General features: G+C 51.8%; 1 protein-coding gene across 1 annotated transcript; it reads left to right on the top strand.

Moving 5' to 3' along the window:
- Window positions 1-15397: 15397 nt before the first annotated feature.
- Window positions 15398-17452, top strand: LOC123106024 (pyridoxine/pyridoxamine 5'-phosphate oxidase 2). The gene is made up of 7 exons (XM_044528221.1): window positions 15398-15626; window positions 15713-15762; window positions 15844-15901; window positions 16020-16052; window positions 16137-16232; window positions 16616-16783; window positions 16942-17452. Exons 1-7 carry the CDS (start codon window positions 15516-15518, stop codon window positions 17041-17043), a joined length of 618 nt encoding a protein of 205 aa, XP_044384156.1. The 5' UTR covers window positions 15398-15515; the 3' UTR covers window positions 17044-17452.
- The last annotated feature ends 602 nt before the right edge of the window (window positions 17453-18054 follow it).

The raw sequence follows: 18054 nt of genomic DNA, 5'->3' as shown, positions 1-18054 counted from the left end.
TGGTGTTGTACTGTGCACATTGACGCCTCCATTTCAGTGTGCTGGTGAGGTGTGGTGGACATGGTCAGGTGGGGGTGGGGGACCTCTCTCACCATCCTCTAGATGATGAGGATGGATAGATAGGGATGGTGCAGTTGCAGTTGGGGTCTGATGGGATCCCTAAAACTGCAGGGACCAGCCTGAGCCTCAGCCTGGGTATGGTTATGGTGATGGTGATGGTATGGGGCTCATCTATCTCTCACTCACTCATGCCTGCCTGCCTGTGTCTCCTTCTCAATACCTTTGATTGATTAAAGCTGGCTGGGTGAGTGAGTGCTCAGATCTTGACCTTTTTACCTCCTGCATTGCCTTGCCCCTCCCTCACTTATTATTTGGCACTGATGATATCCTGACTTCACCAAGGTGAAACTGGCCTTTCCAGTTACCAGTAGCACTGTACTTTCTTGGCCGTGCAGTTTACACCTCGGAAAACTTCTTGACCTTGACCTCCAGCTCTGAACCAAGAACAGGTCTCTCTTTCTCTCCCTCTCTCAGTGATCGCCAAATAGTTCCAAAGGCTCTGTTTAGTAGGCCAACTATGCGACGACCCATTTCCTCCGTTTGGGCCGCCGCAGCCAACCAACGAGGCGACACAAACGGACATATGTCTGTTTCTTTTTGTCCGCTCAACGCATTTTCGGCCAAAATTTGGGCCAGTTTAGTGTTGGTGTGAACGCCTGCAACGTCCTTACTTGTCCTCCCCTTGGCCCGCTCATCGGTGGCCGGTGCCACAACCACCCTATTTCCCCATTCTCTCTACCAAAACTCTCCCGTCCTCGCGCCATGGTCGACGCGCCAAACCGCGCTGCCACATCCTAGGCCATGTGTGTGTGTGTGAGAGAGAGAGATTGCCAAGTGGTTCCAATGTTTGCTAGTATTACTTCCTTTAGGCCAACTCCAATACGACGACTCACTTCATCCGACCTCGTCCATTTGGGTCCGCGAACAAAAAACGCGGCCCAATGCGGGGACGCAAACGAACATCTGTCTGTTTTTTTTGTCCGTCGCAATGCATTTCCGGCCCAAAATTTAGGCCGGGTTTGTGTAGGCGCATACGCCCGCAATGCCCTCACTTGTCCTCCTCCTGGCCCACTCATCGATGGCACAACCACCTCGTTTTCCCATTCTCACTCCCTAAACCCTCCCGCCCTCGCACCATGGTCGACGCGCCAAACCTCGCCACCACCTTCTTCCCGACCGCCACGGGAAAGGCGTGGCCACCGGCACCATGCACCCAAAGAAGAAGCCGAAGAAGGTGCACACTCCGAAGGAGACGCCTGCCTAGTCGGCGAAGAGGGCTAGAGGAAGGTCACGACAGACAAAAAAACAGTCGTTGCGGCAGTCGTCGTAGCTGAAGCCGTGCGGCGCCAGACCGCCGTGCTTCTTCGAGTCACCTTGGGGTGGCTCGCCGGAAGTGAGTGAACTCACACAGACATTCCCGGTGGTGGTGGCCCTTGACCTCAATGCCACACATGTGGCCAGCCAGTCCACCGGGACGCAAAGGAAGCATCCGCGGGAGATCCCTACGGGCAACTTCCCGATGCCCACAACCTGTTCGACGAACCGCCGACCCCGACGCCGGCTGATTAAGACTCGACCTACTATCATGAATCCATGGAGGACAGGATCTGAGGGTGGCCAAGTGTACGGTGGCGATGAGACCCAAAGCCAAGACAGCCAGGGCCAGTACGCGGAAGGGAAAGAAGACACAGACGTCCGTGGGCAAGAAGACATCGACAACCATGAGAACCAAGGGAAAGAAGATGGTGTGGACATCGACGATGAGCCATTGTTCCACGAGGAGCTCTCTCACCAAGTAAATGCACAAAGGAGGCGACAACAATGCATCCAGACGGGAGTCTACACACAAGATGAGGAAAAGTTGATTTTTCGAAGCATGGATGGAAATTGGACAAGATCCCAAGATCGAGCCGAGCAAAAAGGCTCAATGTTCTGGAGGAGGGTTCATACATACTTCCATGAACTTTGGAAATTTGAGCCCTACAAATTTGAGAGTAACTGTGATGACGTGTTCATCGCAAAGAGATTGGCTTTCATTCAATTGGAGTGCATCAAGTTTTGTGCCTCCCTTGAGAACATCACCGGTCGTCCCATGACTGGCCTAGGCGTCAAAGACATGGTATACAATTGCTTCCCCTGGTCCATATTTGTGTTTGATGCATTCATCTCATTTGCATATCAATGTATATTGTTGCTTTTATCTTCATTTGCAGGCATTCCAATCTTTGAAGACCTTCAAGACCCAGCATAGGGACATGCCATTCACCTTGACCCATTGTTGGACGATGATTTTTGAGTGCCCAAAGTTTAAGGAGCAATATGCCGCGCAAAAGAAAGGTGAGGGCGGGGGCGACGACGATTGCTGAACCAAGTGAAGGTGAGAAGCGGCCGAGGGGGAAGAACAACTCCAAGTTGGATGACAAGTGTGATGCTTCGACACCCGTGTTGCAAGAAACTTTGAAGGGGTTCATGACCCAAAAGGAAGCGAGGGAGGAGAGGAAGTGCCAAGAGAAAGAGGAGCAAATAAAGGCCTTCTTTGACATACAAAATAAGAAGCTCGAGATCAAGCAGAGCTATGCCCGAACAAAAACAAACGAGGTGAAGCTCACGCGGATCTAGAAGGAAAATGAAGATCATGATGGTCGACTTGAGCAAGGTGTCCCCAAGGTAAAGAGTTTGATTCGAGTAGAAACAAAAGGAGATGCTCGAGATAGATGGATGAGCTATAGGTGAGACGCGATCATTTTGTATGTCGGCATGAACTACGGCCGAGAGAGACGAGTTTTTTGAGTGCTTGCATGTATGCAGGCCGCTGGCAAGTATGCCGGCATATGAACCATGGCCGTCGGCTATGAATTCTAGATTTATTTGTGTAAGATGTGTTTATTGGACAACATTCAAATGGGCCGGACGGTTGGGTGCACCCACCTGATTTGGCCGAGTAGGACCGTACGCCGTACCTTAAAGCTGACCCAGACGAATAAAAAGCGGACCAAATCGGTGTCTATTTGGGGCGGCAGGTTGAAGTTGGCCTTAGATCTGTGGAGTAAAAGCTACTAGCAAACGGCGGGCGGCGTGAAAGCATGGGCACGGGTGTGGCGCCATGAAGCACACGCTCTTCCCGGTTTATGCCGGCCGGTCAGGCTATCCACTGTCCGTCCACGGCTGCAGTGCTGAAAAATCTCTCTGCCCTGCCATGCCATGCCACGGCTTCTCTGACAGACAGGATCACTACTTGCCCTTACCGCCCACTTGCTGAAGAGCATGATGGCGCCCATGCCGATGCCATGCGGCCGGTCGATCGACTAGTGAAGTTGAATCAGACAGACAGTCATCGATCTCGAAGCAGCAGGCATTGCCACTCCTCATTCTCGGCCAACAATCGACTTGGATGGATGGATGGACGGATGGACGGACGGATGGCGTCGTCTCTGTGCTGTGCTGTACGTGCCGTGTCAGTCTGGGCAAAGGACGGACAGATGGATTCTGAGTTTCTGACGGACGAGTGTGAGCGAGCGTGAATGTCCTCAACTTCCCCATGGCTCCTGTCGGGCAAAGGTAAGTAAGGTCGTCGGGGCAACAGCACGGCAGCCACTGTAAAAATCGTCAGAGACGCAAAGGCTGTGTTGCCCATGAGATGAGATGTGTAGTCGGCGCCAAAGCATGGCTATGGCCATGGGCTGCCATGAAGTACGTACGCACTCTCCGGTTTATTATGTCAGCCGGCTCATCACCGGCGCCCATGCGGCCGGGCCCTGGATGGAGTGCTGCTTAACGACCTCTCCATCACCATGCATGCGCGCGGTGGTTCTGACAGGCAGGATTGGCCGAGCATGCATCAAGTTGCCCATGCCAATGCCATGCAGCAGTGAGCGAGTGGATGTGAAATGATACTGGATTTCATCGTCGATCTCGACTGATCCGGCCGGCGGCGGCGGGCACTGCCTCTTTTCGTCCAACAGTGGACTTGGATGGATGCCCCGTCGTTTCCGAACGTGCCGTGCCAGTCTGAGTGAGTCTGGGGGAAAGGACGGACGGAGGGGTTCTGATTCTGACGGCGAGCGTGAATATCCTGACCTCCCCGATGGCTCCTGTCGGCCGCCGGGGCAAAGCTTGTCTGTCCTGTCCAGCCAACAGTAAGTACTTAAAATCAATCTTCAGAAGAGCGACGCCTCGGGGTGGCAGGCAGGCGCCACCTGGGGGCTGGTGGCCTCTGTCGTCGCCTCTCGGCTCGGGTACGCCGCCGCCACTTGCCCGTGGCCGCCGGCGTCGCTGCCGGCCGGCCGGCCGGGATGGATGGACGGTGATGGTGCACCGCGCTTGCGCTCTGCAAGAGCTTTCCGTCGTTGCATTGTTCCAGGCATTGCCGCCGGTATGTTTTTTTTTAGGAATCTCGCCACTTTATTGATTATCGATAATGTTCATGGGTACAACACGTTGATCATAAGGGTTGACCAACCAAAGATGTCTATCAGACTGAAGATTACAAGATAATTTGGCAAGATTGTGAGCCTCGAAATTAAAATTTCTCCGCTCATGAACAAAAGAAACAGAAGTGAACATATTTCTACGCCCCAAAATCTCCTGGATGATCGCAGAGTGCGGTCCCCTTGTTCCTTGGTTGATGTCATTGACCACCCCTTGGCAATCCGATGCTATTATCATATATGACACTTGCAGGTCACTAGCAAGTGCCGGAGCTTCCCTGCACGCATAAGTTTCCAAGATAGTTGGATCAAAAACTCTATTATAAACCACCGCCGATGATCCTAGGTATAGACCCGTGTGGTCTCGGCATACTGCGGCAACCGCCCCACCACGGCTACGCCTTGCCACCGCTTCATCGACGTTGAACTTTACCAACCCCGGTGGTGAGGCTATCCATCTTTGTTCAACTTCCCTCGTAGGTGTAGCAGAAACCCGAGGGGGTGTTTTTTCCCTGACTTGCTCCAGCTCGCGGAGATAGGACTCCACGAAAGAATGGGTCTGCATGGGTGATTGAAATATTCCTTCGTGTATCGCCTGCCTCCTTGCATACTGTTAAAATTGTGTCGAATATTATTGTACAAGTTAGGTTACAGTTGGACTTGGAATCGTACGGTGTGTAGACAGGATATGGAGTCGTGTCCTAGTAGGACACTTGTATCCTAAGCCTCTCATATATAGCGGGGCTAGACACACGATGTAACCTATGCCAACATAATAGCACAGGCGCGCAAGGGGGAGCTGGCGGCGTGTGCCGGCGCCCAGGTGGCCGGTGTGCGGTATTGTGACGGTGTCATGGGGAGGAGCGCCCGTAGTCATGCCCCGGGGATGTAGCCATAGCGGTGAACCTCGTTAACAAATTTCGGTGTCATGCCTTGTGTGATTGCTTGGTCCTCGGTAGATCGATGGAGTGCCTCGGATTATTCTAACAAGTGGTATCATGAGCAAGGTTACGATGAGGTTGCGGATTCGTTGATTTAGAGGATGGATCGTGGTCGAGCTCGGCGCAAAGACGATGTGCGGAAGTGATTGTTCTGTGGAGGTCATACGGTGCGCTGTCGACGAGATCGGGTAGAAGCAATCGGGGAATCGTGCGGAGCAACGTACAGGCGCATGAGTGCAGCGGCTGGAGTCTCGGACGGAAACAGCGGCTGCAAAATCGTACTCGAGGTCATCTCGGCGGGAAGCGATGGGCAGCGGTGGCCGCGAGCAGGCAACCCTAGTCAGCGCAACGGGCGAGATCAGATCGATCGGATCCGAGGCAGCGTGCAGGCGGCGCGTCGTACACGGGGAGGGCCGCCAGAGGCTAAGGCCGCAGTGCGGCGCACGGCTGGTCTAGCTGGGGCTGGCCTGTGTGAGGCCGAGACGGGCTGAAAGCCGTATGAGTCCGCGTGGCTGGAGGCTGATGTGCAACCTGGGATGTGTGGCGAGGCACGAGAAGGTGCGGTGCCTGTGTTGCTGTGCATACAGATACACGTGAGATTTGTTTGAAAAAAGGAACCTGCACTAAGGTATGTACGTGGCTTTGGGATGCAACATGATTAAAGAAAAGGAGTGTTGGGAGTTTATGGTGATATGCTTGGTGTACCCATGGAGACTATCAGGAAATCCAGTTTTTCTTTTGGAAGTGTTGCAAATTGCGCACGGGATTTTACCGTAAGGTTGGCAGGTTGGTGACATGCGTATAAGGCTCGGAGGAGTCTGAAGCGTGTCGTGACAGGATCATGCATACGCAGGGCGTCAAGGCAATGCACGGAGATGTGCAGACACGACGCAGGGTGGAGCATGGTTGAAGTCGGATAATTTCGGCTGGGTCGGACTGGACTGTCTGACGGATCGACGGATATGTTGGTCAAAGCAGAAGACGGCGGTGATTTCAGCGACGACGACATAGGAGCGTGATGCTGATGGTGGCCAACTTCTGGGGCGTGGAAACACGTGGTGCAGGCTTGAGGGCCTGTGCAGCTTCGACAAGACAATGACGCAGGGTTGATTCAAGGTTGTGTACACATGAGAGGTTGAAGTCGACAGGGCGTGGGGGTGGCTCGTACAACCACCATGGAGTCATGTTGAAGGTGGAGCTGGAGTCTGACAGATGACTACACTCTGTGCTGATGGAGGGGCTACGGCGTAAGTTAACGGAGAGTCGAAGCCTATTTCAGGGGGTAAAGCGAGAGACACGTGGATCGGACTGGGCGCCAGTGGTCTGATGGAGGCGTGGTACTCGGCATCGGTTGGTGATGATCGATGGTTCTCTGCAGTGGGGGTTGAGGCAGTGGGGGCTAGCTACCCGGGAGACTCGACCAGGACAGCAGAGGCTTGGCGCGGTGATAGCGGCGAGGCGTGCGGTAAGCACGGGACACAACGACAGGCCAAGGCACTGGTGGTCAGACATGTGGCCAGACAAAGTGTGCAGGGGGTGCTGAAGTAGTGTTGATGAGTACCAGGTTCAAGTTGGTGACTGGGTCTATCGGTGCTAGTTGATGGACAGGAGTTGACCGTGGAGAATCTGAGAAAGTGGCGGAAAGTCTGAAATTGTCAAAAGCTGAGAGAGTACATGGTCGTATATTCTGTTCTGTTCAGTGCACATGGCAAAGTGCGAATGACAAATACAGAAGGAGGCGGAGTGCTATAGCTGTGGGACATGCCAGAGACTATCCGGAAAAGGGGTGAGACAACTGTGAATTTGACTCAGGGTGACACAGGGCGACGGTGAAATTCCTTCAAGTTTCAGACAAGCAGTCAAGAAAGAGCGGTGATATTGAGTTCAGGTAACTCTTATATGTGGCGTCCAATATGTGAATTGTTCATTTTCATGCAGACAGTGGTCGGTGTGTGATGGCGTTGAACGGATTCTCCGGAAGTTGGAAGCACAAGGTAGAGTAATGAGGAACTTAATTTTGCTCGAGTGTTGATTGTGAAGAAGACAAGAAGGGACTACAGTTGCAGGTGGAGTCACATGGAGTCTGGGAGTAGCAGCCATACTCATGGCGTATCTCAAGTCCAATGTACATGAAGGTTCGACGCATGGACAAATTCAAGGTGGTGGAGAATATCGCTAAGGTGGAGTTTGTTAAAATTGTGTCGAATATTATTGTACAAGTTAGGTTACAGTTGGACTTGGAATCGTACGGTGTGTAGACAGGATATGGAGTCGTGTCCTAGTAGGACACTTGTATCCTAGGCCTCTCATATATAGCGGGGCTAGACGCACGATGTAACCTATGCCAACATAATAGCACAGGCGCGCAAGGGAGAGCTGGCGGCGTGTGCCGGCGCCCGGGTGGCCGGTGTGCGGTATTGTGACAGTGTCATGGGGAGGAGCGCCCGTAGTCATTGCCCCGAGGATGTAGCCATAGCGGTGAACCTCGTTAACAAATCTCGGTGTCATGCCTCGTGTGATTGCTTGGTCCTCGGTAGATCGACGGAGTGCCTCAGATTATTCTAACACATACCATACTGCCCATAAAGTTACGACCATCTTTGTGAACAGCTTGTGCTCAAGAACCTCATGAAGCTGAAAGATCCAGTTCTTCGCTCGGGTTCGGTGTTCTCCGCCATCCTAGCCACCAGCTCCGGTATGTGCCGTCGTGATTGTCTCGTTACGACGTGAAGTGTCAGGAGCCCATACATGAGCCATGACGTGAAGGACCTTTCAACGCCATGCAGCTCTACTCTACTCTACTTTGGTGCTGTTACAGTCCACTTCACTGTGGAAAAATAAATATGCGTGTCCAAGTAAGAGTACGTGTGGAAAGAAGAAGAGAAAAACTGTGCACAAACATGCATGTTCTGTAAAACACAATATGTTGGAAACTTGCTCGACACCCTAAATGGGGTGTGGCTCTTTCATTATATAGAGGTATCAAGGGGTACAATACAATATTACAATATTAATACACAGACTACGTATATATACAGTCTAACACCCTCCCTCAATCTTAATTGTGGCCTAAAATACAAAGCAAGTTAAGATTGCGCCTACAACCTACAAACTGTGGTTGTGGAAAAGGCTTCATGAAGATGTCAGCAAGTTGATCCTTTGATGGAATGAACTTGATACAAAGTAGCTTCTGTGCAACACGTTCCCGAACAAAATGATAGTCAACCTCAATGTGCTTCGTCCTAGCGTGAAACACTGGATTAGATGAAAGATATGTAGCACCAATGTTATCACACCACAAAACTAGAGGATGTGCTGAAGCAACTCTCAACTCTCTCAACAGAGACTGTACCCATATGATCTCAGCAGTGGCATCAGCAACTGCTTTGTACTCAGCTTCAGTACTACTGCGAGACACTGTGGCCTGCTTTCGAGCATTCCAGGCGATCAGGTTAGAACCCAGAAATACCGCATATCCCCCCGTGGATCGGCTGTCATCAGGACTGCCAGCCCAATCTACATCTGAGAAAGCTGAGAGCTCACACGAGGGCGCAGGCTGAAGAAGCAAACCATAGGAGACAGTAAGACAGATGTAACGCAGAATACATTTCACAGCTGACCAATGAGATGTCCTGGGAGCATGAAGAAACTGACAGACACGGTTGACTGCATAGGAGATATCAGGCCTGGTAATAGTAAGGTATTGCAGACCACCAACGAGACTGCGATACTCAGTAGCATCCTCAGGTGAAAGAGCATCTTCATCAAGGGCAGATAACCGATCAGTGGCAGACATCGGAGTAATAGCATGTTTGCACTTCAGCATACCAGCACGACGCAGCAGATCCAGGAAGTACTTCTTCCGTGTAAGAGTCAAACCAGCAGAAGAACGTGAAACCTCCAGACCAAGGAAAAAAATGCAAGGCACCCAAATCCTTGATAGCAAAGGCACCACTGAGTGCAACCACAAGACGATCAGCAGCAGCATGGGATGAACTGATGAGAATGATATCATCAACATAAACCAGAAGATACATCGTAACCTCAGGACGCTGAAGAAGGAACATCAATGTGTTTGCAGTGGAGGGAGTAAACCCAAGTGCTCGAAGAATAGAGCCAAGACGAGCATGCCATGCACGAGGAGCCTGTTTCAGTCCATATAGCGCCTTAGTCAGACGACAGAGATAACGAGGGCGTGCAGGATCAACAAATCCAGGTGGCTGACGCATATAAACCTCCTCCTCCAGAATTCCATGGAGGAAAGCGTTCTGCACATCAAGCTGACGAAGAGACCATCCACGAGTGACAGCAAGAGACAACAACAAGCGAATGGTAGTAGGCTTGCTGACTGGACTGAACATGTCTTCATAATCAAGACCATACCTCTGTTTGAAGCCCTTGGTAACAAGCCGTGCCTTGTAGCGTTCGATGGAACCATCAGCATGTCTCTGACTTTGAAAACCCACTTGGAATCAATAACATTGACACCAGATACTGGAGGAACAAGCTGCCAAGTGTCATTTTTCTGGAGAGCCTGAATCTCCTATTTCATAGCAGCGTGCCAGTGAGGAATACTCAGTGCAGCCTGGAAGTGTCGAGGCTCAGAAGTGGGATCAGCATCAATGTGATCCATGCACGCGGCTAGCCATGCCACAGTCCCGTCCTTGCGTTCCTTCAGACAGAAAATGCCCGACTGACTCCGCGTACGAGGATGAAGAGGGACCACAGGCCGTGCCGGCGAGACCGTCGCAACCGGTGATGGAGACGAAGCTGCAGCATCGGGAGAGCTGGCACTAGGGCTCCCTGACGACGACGAGCCAGGCGAGGCTAGCCCACTAGAAGCCGAGGCGGGACTGACCGGGTCCAGCTCCAGGCCGGTCGAAGCAACCGCCGACCAAGGCGAAGATGCCTCCAGGTCCGGCGTGACCCCTCCTGGGTCAGGCGGAGCGCCAGCCGAAAGATTGGGCGAGGCCAGCGGCACGCCAGGCGAGGCCAGCCGAGGGCCAGGCGGGGCGCCAGCCGAAGGACTGGGCGAGGCCAGTGGCAGGCCAGGCGAGGCCACCCGTGGGCCAGGCAAGACCGGCGCCCGCACGGCAGCCTCCATTGGCGATGCAAGGGCGGGTACGCGGGTCGAACCCGTTATGCATGGGACATGCACGACCCGAGCAGGAGCTGCCGCGTCGGTTTCCCCCGGCAAGGTCTTCGCCCGACAAGCTTTTCCCCCGGCAAGTTTCCTGTTCATCAAGAAGCTCAAGACGAGCGCCACGTCCAATACCTGCAGCATGATTAGGCAACAACGCAGGGGCATATGCAACATCCACAAATTGATCTGGCAAAGGTGTGGACATGTGCACCGGTTGTGAGGAAATGGTAGAGTTTGTCGGAAGTGCACGAAAAGGAAACACGTTTTCATCAAACACCACATCACGAGAGATGTAAACGCGATTTGTAGGAACATGGAGGCATTTGTACCCTTTGTGAAGAGAACTGTACCCCAGGAAGACACACTTCTTAGACCGAAACTCTAACTTACGCTTGTTATATGGGCGAAGGTGAGGCCAACATGCACACCCGAACACCTTAAAAAAGGTGTAGTCTGGAGTCTCGTTGAGCAAGAGTTCAAGTGGAGTTTGCATTTTCAGGAGTCGTGAGGAAAGCCTATTTATGAGAAAACAAGCTGTGGAGAAAGCATCACTCCAAAATCGAAACGGAATGGATGCATGAGCGAGCAAGGTTAGGCCAGTTTCAACAAGATGACGATGCTTACGTTCGGCAGTTCCATTTTGCTGATGAGTATGAGGACAAGACACACGATGCGAAATCCCAAGTTTGTTAAAAAAAAGAGTTGAGGTTGTGGTATTCACCCCCCAGTCAGATTGAACATGGATGATTTTCTGCTTAAGGAGACGCTCAACATGTGCTTGAAACTGGATAAAAACATCAAACACATCAGACTTGCGCTTAATAAGATACAGCCAAGTAAACCGACTATAAGCATCAATAAAACTGACATAATAATTGTGACCACTAACAGATATCTGGGCATGACCCCATACATCAGAAAACACAAGCTCAAGAGGATGTTTCACAACACGACTAGACTCTGAAAACGGAAGTTGGTGACTCTTGCCCTGCTGACAGGCATCACAGACGGTGTCAGCAGATTTATTGGACACAACTGGTAGTTCATGACGATGCAACACATGACGAACTATAAGGGCCGCAGGATGACCAAGGCGCGCATGCCAGTGCGTAGGAGACACACGAACACCACTGAACGCCTGAGGAGAAGACTGCATGGATGGTGTGCTCGGTACATCAAGTGCGTACAAGCCATGGCGAAGACGACCGCTTAGCAGAACGGCCCTCGTGTCCCGATCCTTGATAAAGAAACAAAAAGGATGAAACTCAGCAAGGACATTATTATCATGTGTAAGTTGAGGAATAGACAACAAACTACGCGTAGCAGAGGGAACATGAAGGACATTGGAAAGATGTAGTTTGCGAAAATTGTGTGCAAGGAGAGAAACCTGGCCAACATGAGAGATGCGCATACCTGCTCCGCTGACGGTGTGCACCTGATCATGACCACGGTATGGCTCCTGAGTAGAGAGCTTGCCCATCTCGCTGGTGAGGTGGTTAGTAGCGCCGGTGTCCATATACCATGATGGATCAATGGAGTAGGACGGAGTGCGACCATGATCATGAGTAGTCACGGCAGCGGCAGCCTGCTTGTCGTTTCCTTTGCCATTGTTGCCAAGGCCCAGAAAATCTTGCTTGTAGCGACGATGACAGCGAGATGCAATGTGGCGCTCCAGACCACACAGCTGGCAAGCCTGCGGGGCACCGCAGGAGGAGCAGCAAGCAACCGGCCGGTTGCCACCCGTGATGGATGGCGCATTGCCACGCGGGGCCGGATGCGAAGATGGTGCCGGCTTGCCCCCTGAAGATGAAAGCCGCTGAGGTTTGCCGCGAGTGGCGGCGTTGGCGGAGGCGAAACCCGGTGAGACACGGCGGGCCTTGATGCGCTGTTCACGGCCAAGAAGGCGGGCATACAGCTCACGAGGTGGAAGTGGATGGTCACGGCCATGAACGTTCTCAACGAGATTGTCATAATCATCATCGAGCCCGTTAAGAACGAAAGTGGTGAACTCCTCATCCTGCAGAGACTGGCCAACTGAGGCCAATGTGTCGGTGAGACCCCGCATCTTGTTGAAGTAGTCCGTGATGCTGAGGTCACCAAGCTTGGTCTCACCAAGCTCGGTGCGTATAGAGTGAGCACGCGCCTGAGACTGCGAGGAGAAGCTGGTGTGAAGCGCCGCCCACGCCTCCCGGGATGTAGTAGCGAAGATGACCGGCGACGAGACGCTCGAAGTGAGCGAGGACTGGATGGCGAGAGAATGGCCTGATCCTGGGCCACCCATATATGATACGCCGGGTGATGAGTGGGCGGACACGGGATGGATCCGTCAACATAGCCCTCCAGATAGCAACTGCACAGAAGAGGCAACACCTGGGCACGCCAGGACAGGTAGTTGTCCGGCGTGAGCTTCACCGGCAGCAAATGCAAGAAGTAAAATGGTGACGGCGCCGTGACCTGAGCGGCGTGAGCATGCATCGATGGCGCGTAGGGACCCGTCGACGGGGCTGTCTCGAGATGAGGAGCACCCGCCGAGTAGATGCCATGAGCACCGAGAACGAGGGCATCGGCTCCGTAGTTCACCGCGGCCCCGTTGGATGGCTGCGGCGGTGCAGCCACGAACCCGGACGATGCGGAGTAGGGTTGGTGCGGCGACGACGCGTAGGGCTGCGGCGGCTGCGTCAAAAAGTGCTGCTGCGGTGGCGGCGCGGAGTAGATCGGCATCGACGGTGGCTGGTGGTGATGCGACGAGAGAGCCGCATAGGGTTGGTGATGATGCGGCGCCGCGTAGGACGCCACGGGCCAGGAGGACGGCGGCGGCTGAAGGGAGCCCTGGGCCGCCGGCGGCGCACCATACACGGCAGGAGCGACGCCACCGAGCGTCTGCGCGACGGCGCCGTAGGGCAGCTGCACAGCAACGCCATGAGATGGCGGCACAGTGAACTCAGCAGAGGAGTCGGCCGATGGATTTGATCCGATCGGGGACTCGGTCGGCGGCAGGGCCCCGTAGGCCGACGCAAGGGGCCGAGAAGCGAGGAACTGTGACATAGGGGCGAGGGCCGGCCCGGCGGCGGTGGCAGCGACGAAGGTCGGCGCACCGGCGGCGGCGGCGGCGGGAGACATGAAAACCCTAGTCTGATACCATGTAAAACACAATATGTTGAGAACTTGCTCGACACCATAAACGGGGTGTGACTCTTTCATTATATAGAGGTACCAAGGGGTACAATACAATGTTATAATATTAATACACAGACTACGTGTGTGTATATATACAGTCTAACATGTCCACTCGTTGCTGCCTGAGCCTGACGGGTCGGGTGACACAAGCCCGATGGCCGTGCCAGCGATATCTGGAGGTGCAATACTAGGTGTTACTAGATAGATCGCTGTCGTATGCCATGATGTTCTCATGGAAAGAATTTACAGCGTAACTTAAAAAGTCAAGCTAGCGGCCGGCATGGCGAGGAGATGAAAGCTGCGTTGCGTTGCGGATAACAACAGTTGAGGTCTGGCACTATGTGTCATCCGGCCTTTTTGCACGGCTCCAACAGGATAGTGGAGGTCCTGTCTCATCGCCGTCCCGTCGTCGGGCTTATAAAAAGTGTGGTGTGTAGGGGTGTTGTCTGCGATGCTATGGACGGAAGTCGGTCGGGTTCTTGCTAGTTGATTACATCTCCTCGGAGGCCTCCAACCTCTCCCTTCCTCGGATCATGCTCTTCGGATGAAAGCCTAAGGCGCGGTGTTGGGTCAAGCGAGGGCGTCGACATCGTCATTCCCACCGTTGGGGCGTCGTCTTGAACGCCATCAATCCTAGCCGTGCTCCTCTTTTGGGGCGTCGTTTTGAAGGTCATTGATCCTAGCCGCGCTCCCCCTTTGGGGAATCGTCTTGAAGACCATTAATCTTGGTCGTGCTCCCCCTTTGGGGCATCGTCTTGAAGACCATCAATCCTGGTCGTGCTTCTTGGAGCTGGATCCAGGGATGGTCGCCCGGGTTCGTTTGGCGTGGTCGCCTGTTTGGTGGCAATGGTGGCTTCGTGCAAAGTTGGGTTGAGGTGTCTCCCGACATGTTTGAGGGGTATCCGCGCCTCGGCTTGTCTCTGTGGAGCATACCTTGGCAGCGACGATGGCATCATATCGGTTTTAGCTACAAAGGCTTGTGTGACGCAAGCTCGACCCTTTTCTCCAGCAAGGTTTGCCGCTTGAGTCAGAGTTGTCTGGTCTCCAGCATGGGTGGTCATCTGCTTTTGCATGGGCCGACATGAGCTCCAGCGTCTGTTTCGATGAGGGCTTCGTTGGTGGAACTCGATGGTGAAGTCGGAATCGCTGGCTCGTGGAGGGATGAAGACGATGACGCCTAGTGACAACCTCAACACAATGTACTCTTTTTGACGGCGTGGAGGTTTTCGCGTGGATGGCCATGTCGGTCGGTGTTGCGCCAGTTTTAGCCCAATTTTCCTTGTATTAACTTGGCAATTCTCTCCCCCTTTTTTAATGAATCGAGGTCCTTAGGTTTGACTTTTTTGTTATTGAAAAAACCAGAACAATCATAGCTTTAAACAAATAGCTTTGTGATATTTTCCGTGGCCATCGGAACTAGAAGTGCCATTCCCTTAGTAATTCGAAAAATGTTTATAATCTGACGATTATATGATACTTTATTTATCGCACACATAATTTGTTATGGCTCGTGCAGCGGGGGAAGAGTGTAGTGAGGATTTCTTGCCTCTCAATTGTAACTCTATAATTTTTGAATAAAACTCCTTTTACCCCGCAAAAAAGAGGGAAGAGTGTAAACCCGTTCCCTGTCACTGACCTCCCGGGCCCATGGGACATAGCCCAGGCAATGCGATCCTAGCCGTTAATCCGCTCCCATCTCCCCGCAGAGCATAAGCGACATCCACGGCTCAGCGAGGTGAGACAGCGCGGAGGCGGCGACAGGTAGAGATGGCCGGCGGTGGCGCCGCCGCGTCGGCGCTCTCGAGCCCGTGGAGGGCGCTGCTGCAGCGAGCGTTGGACGCCAACGCGCACCTCAAGCACTCCACCTTCTTCCAGCTCGTACGCTCCCATCTCCCATAGTTCCCCTCCCCGTGCCCTTTTTTGGGGGAAAACTTGGTACCCTAACGAACGGTCCGTCGTTTCAGGCCACGGTGGGCGGCGGCGGCAGGCCGGCGAATCGCACCGTCGTGTTCAGGTGCCCGCCTGCTCTGGTCTAGTCCCCTCCCTTTCCCCTCCAGCTCTTACCGGTTTTGATCTGAAACCTTGGTCTTGTTAGGGGGTTCCAAGAACACTGCGACAAGATTCAGATTAACACGGATGCGCGGAGCAACAAGGTCGCTGCTGCTATTCCCCCGTGCTTTCTAACCTTGTTATTATATATACAATCATAGTTCTTTCTCGCTGCTCGCTGATTCCCTTGCTGGTTTGGATGTGCGATTTGCGAACGAACAGATTGGGGAGATCAAGGAATGGCCCCTCGGCGAGGTAGGTTGTGAAGAACTTGCAGAATTGCGTGTCACAGTTTTGAGCAGCACAAGTGCCAATTTCCTGATCTTGAGATTCTTGCAGATATGCTGGTATTTCACTGATTCCTGGGAGCAATTCCGTATCAGCGGTATCATAGATGTGATTGATGGTTCCAGTCCGGATCCTGCCAAGCTCCAGGTTAGAGCTGAGTAGACTCTGCCTTGTGCTCTGTTCTGTGTAGTGGAGATGTCTTGCAAACGAAAGGATAACTGTAGTGAAAGATTTGGTTATGCACAAAACTGAACATATAACTGTTCTATTAGATTAGTTTTGTATAGTTTTTGCACACATGGAGTTTCCTTGTCTCATCAAGAGCAAATGCATGACCTTGTATTAATGTCTCCACAACTTTCACCTTTCAAACCTTTTGGCGATGCTCAGAAGCTGCACAAACTCAACTCTTCTATTACACATATAAGTAGTTTTTTCTTCTCTTGACGACATGTAGCAGCGCTGCTTTCATTGATATTAGGTGCTCCTTTATAATCTTTTTGCTCAACATTGGTTGTTTTACCAAACAGCAACGAGAGAAAGCTTGGTTCGCCAGTTCAGTGAAGTCAAGATCACAATACTTAGGACAAAGTCCAGGGGTTCCCGTCGCAAATGATGACCACATTAAGGATGTTCATATCGATCCATCAGCTGGCCCAGTTGATGCCTACTGTCTTCTGACTCTTGATCCAGAAAAGGTTAGGTTAAAGCTTTCTTGTGCCTCATGCTCATGTTTCTGTATCTGTATCTTCACCTACTTTGAAATACAGAATCAGTTATACTTAAATTGGTTAAATGTATTGCAGATTCATGTGCCCCTATTGTGTTTCTCAATACTCTTGGTTTTCATATTCAGGTTGATTATGTGAACTTGAAAAGTAATCAGAGATTGATGTTCACAAGAACCCAGGAAGGAGATGAGTCCAGTGACTGGATGGCCGAAAAAGTTAGCCCATAATGAATTTTTTTGTTAAGGAAGAACAGAAAGGTGTTATTGGCTGCCACTATTTTTATTTTGTGATTTTCCATGGCAAGGAACTGTCTTCATTCTACTCCCTCCGTTCCCAAATATAAGTCTTTTTAGAGATTCCAACAAGTGACTACATACAAACCAATGTGAGTGAATCTACATTCTAAAATATGTCTACATATATCCGTATGTTGTAGTCCATTTGAAATGTCTAAAAAGACTTATATTTAGGAACGGAGGGAGTACAATATAGTTTCTAGCATGTCAAAATGTATTTTTTTGGTAGAGCATCCATGGATTACCGGGTCTGAACAGCTGTGCTATGTGCTTTATCTGCATAACAGTCATTTGTTAACATACATTATGACTCTAATTAACATTAGTGTTCGCTTTTAAATGTTTCTCTTTTCTTTCTGGGATTCTTACATAGCGTCTTTCTTGTAACACTCAAAATATATATTTGGGCATGTACCATTCAGGATTTGGTTCCTGGTCAAGCTGGTAGCTGAGGACTTGGTTCTCAATGTTATCAGCGCATATGCCCCGCAAGTAGGCCACAATGAGAACACCAAGAGGGAGTTCTGGGAAGGCTTGGAAGACATGGTTAGGAGTGTACCGATTGGTGAGAAGCTCTTCATAGGAGGAGACCTCAATGGCCACGTGGGGTACATCTAACACAGGTTTTGAAGGGGCGCATGGGGGCTTTGGCTATGGCATCAGGAATCAAGAAGGAGAAGATGTCTTAAGCTTTGCTCTAGCCTACAACATGATTGTAGCTAACACCCTCTTTAGAAAGAGAGATTCACATCTGGTGACTTTTAGTAGTGGCCAACACTCTAGCCAGATTGATTTCATCCTCTCGAGAAGAGAAGATAGGCGTGCGTGCCTAGACTGTAAGGTGATACCTGGGGAGAGTGTTGTACCCCAACATAAGCTGGTGGTTGCTGACTTCTGCTTTCGGATTCGTGTCCAGCGGGATAAGCGTGCCAAGGTCGCTAG

This window comes from Triticum aestivum, chromosome 5A (assembly GCF_018294505.1).
Source record: "Triticum aestivum cultivar Chinese Spring chromosome 5A, IWGSC CS RefSeq v2.1, whole genome shotgun sequence".
Classification (NCBI taxonomy): domain Eukaryota; kingdom Viridiplantae; phylum Streptophyta; class Magnoliopsida; order Poales; family Poaceae; genus Triticum; species Triticum aestivum.
Note: the sequence above shows the minus strand (reverse complement) of the source record. Positions and strands in the feature narration are given on the sequence as shown.

What these genes read in the sequence shown, in the direction of transcription:
- LOC123106024 (XM_044528221.1), top strand. Translation starts at nt 15,516, where the DNA reads ATGGCCGGCGGTGGCGCCGCCGCGTCGGCGCTCTCGAGCCCGTGGAGG. An exon ending in AATCGCACCGTCGTGTTCAG is followed by an intron (nt 15,763 to 15,843) that starts GTGCCCGCCTGC and finishes TGGTCTTGTTAG; the next exon opens with GGGGTTCCAAGAACACTGCG. An exon ending in CGGATGCGCGGAGCAACAAG is followed by an intron (nt 15,902 to 16,019) that starts GTCGCTGCTGCT and finishes GCGAACGAACAG; the next exon opens with ATTGGGGAGATCAAGGAATG.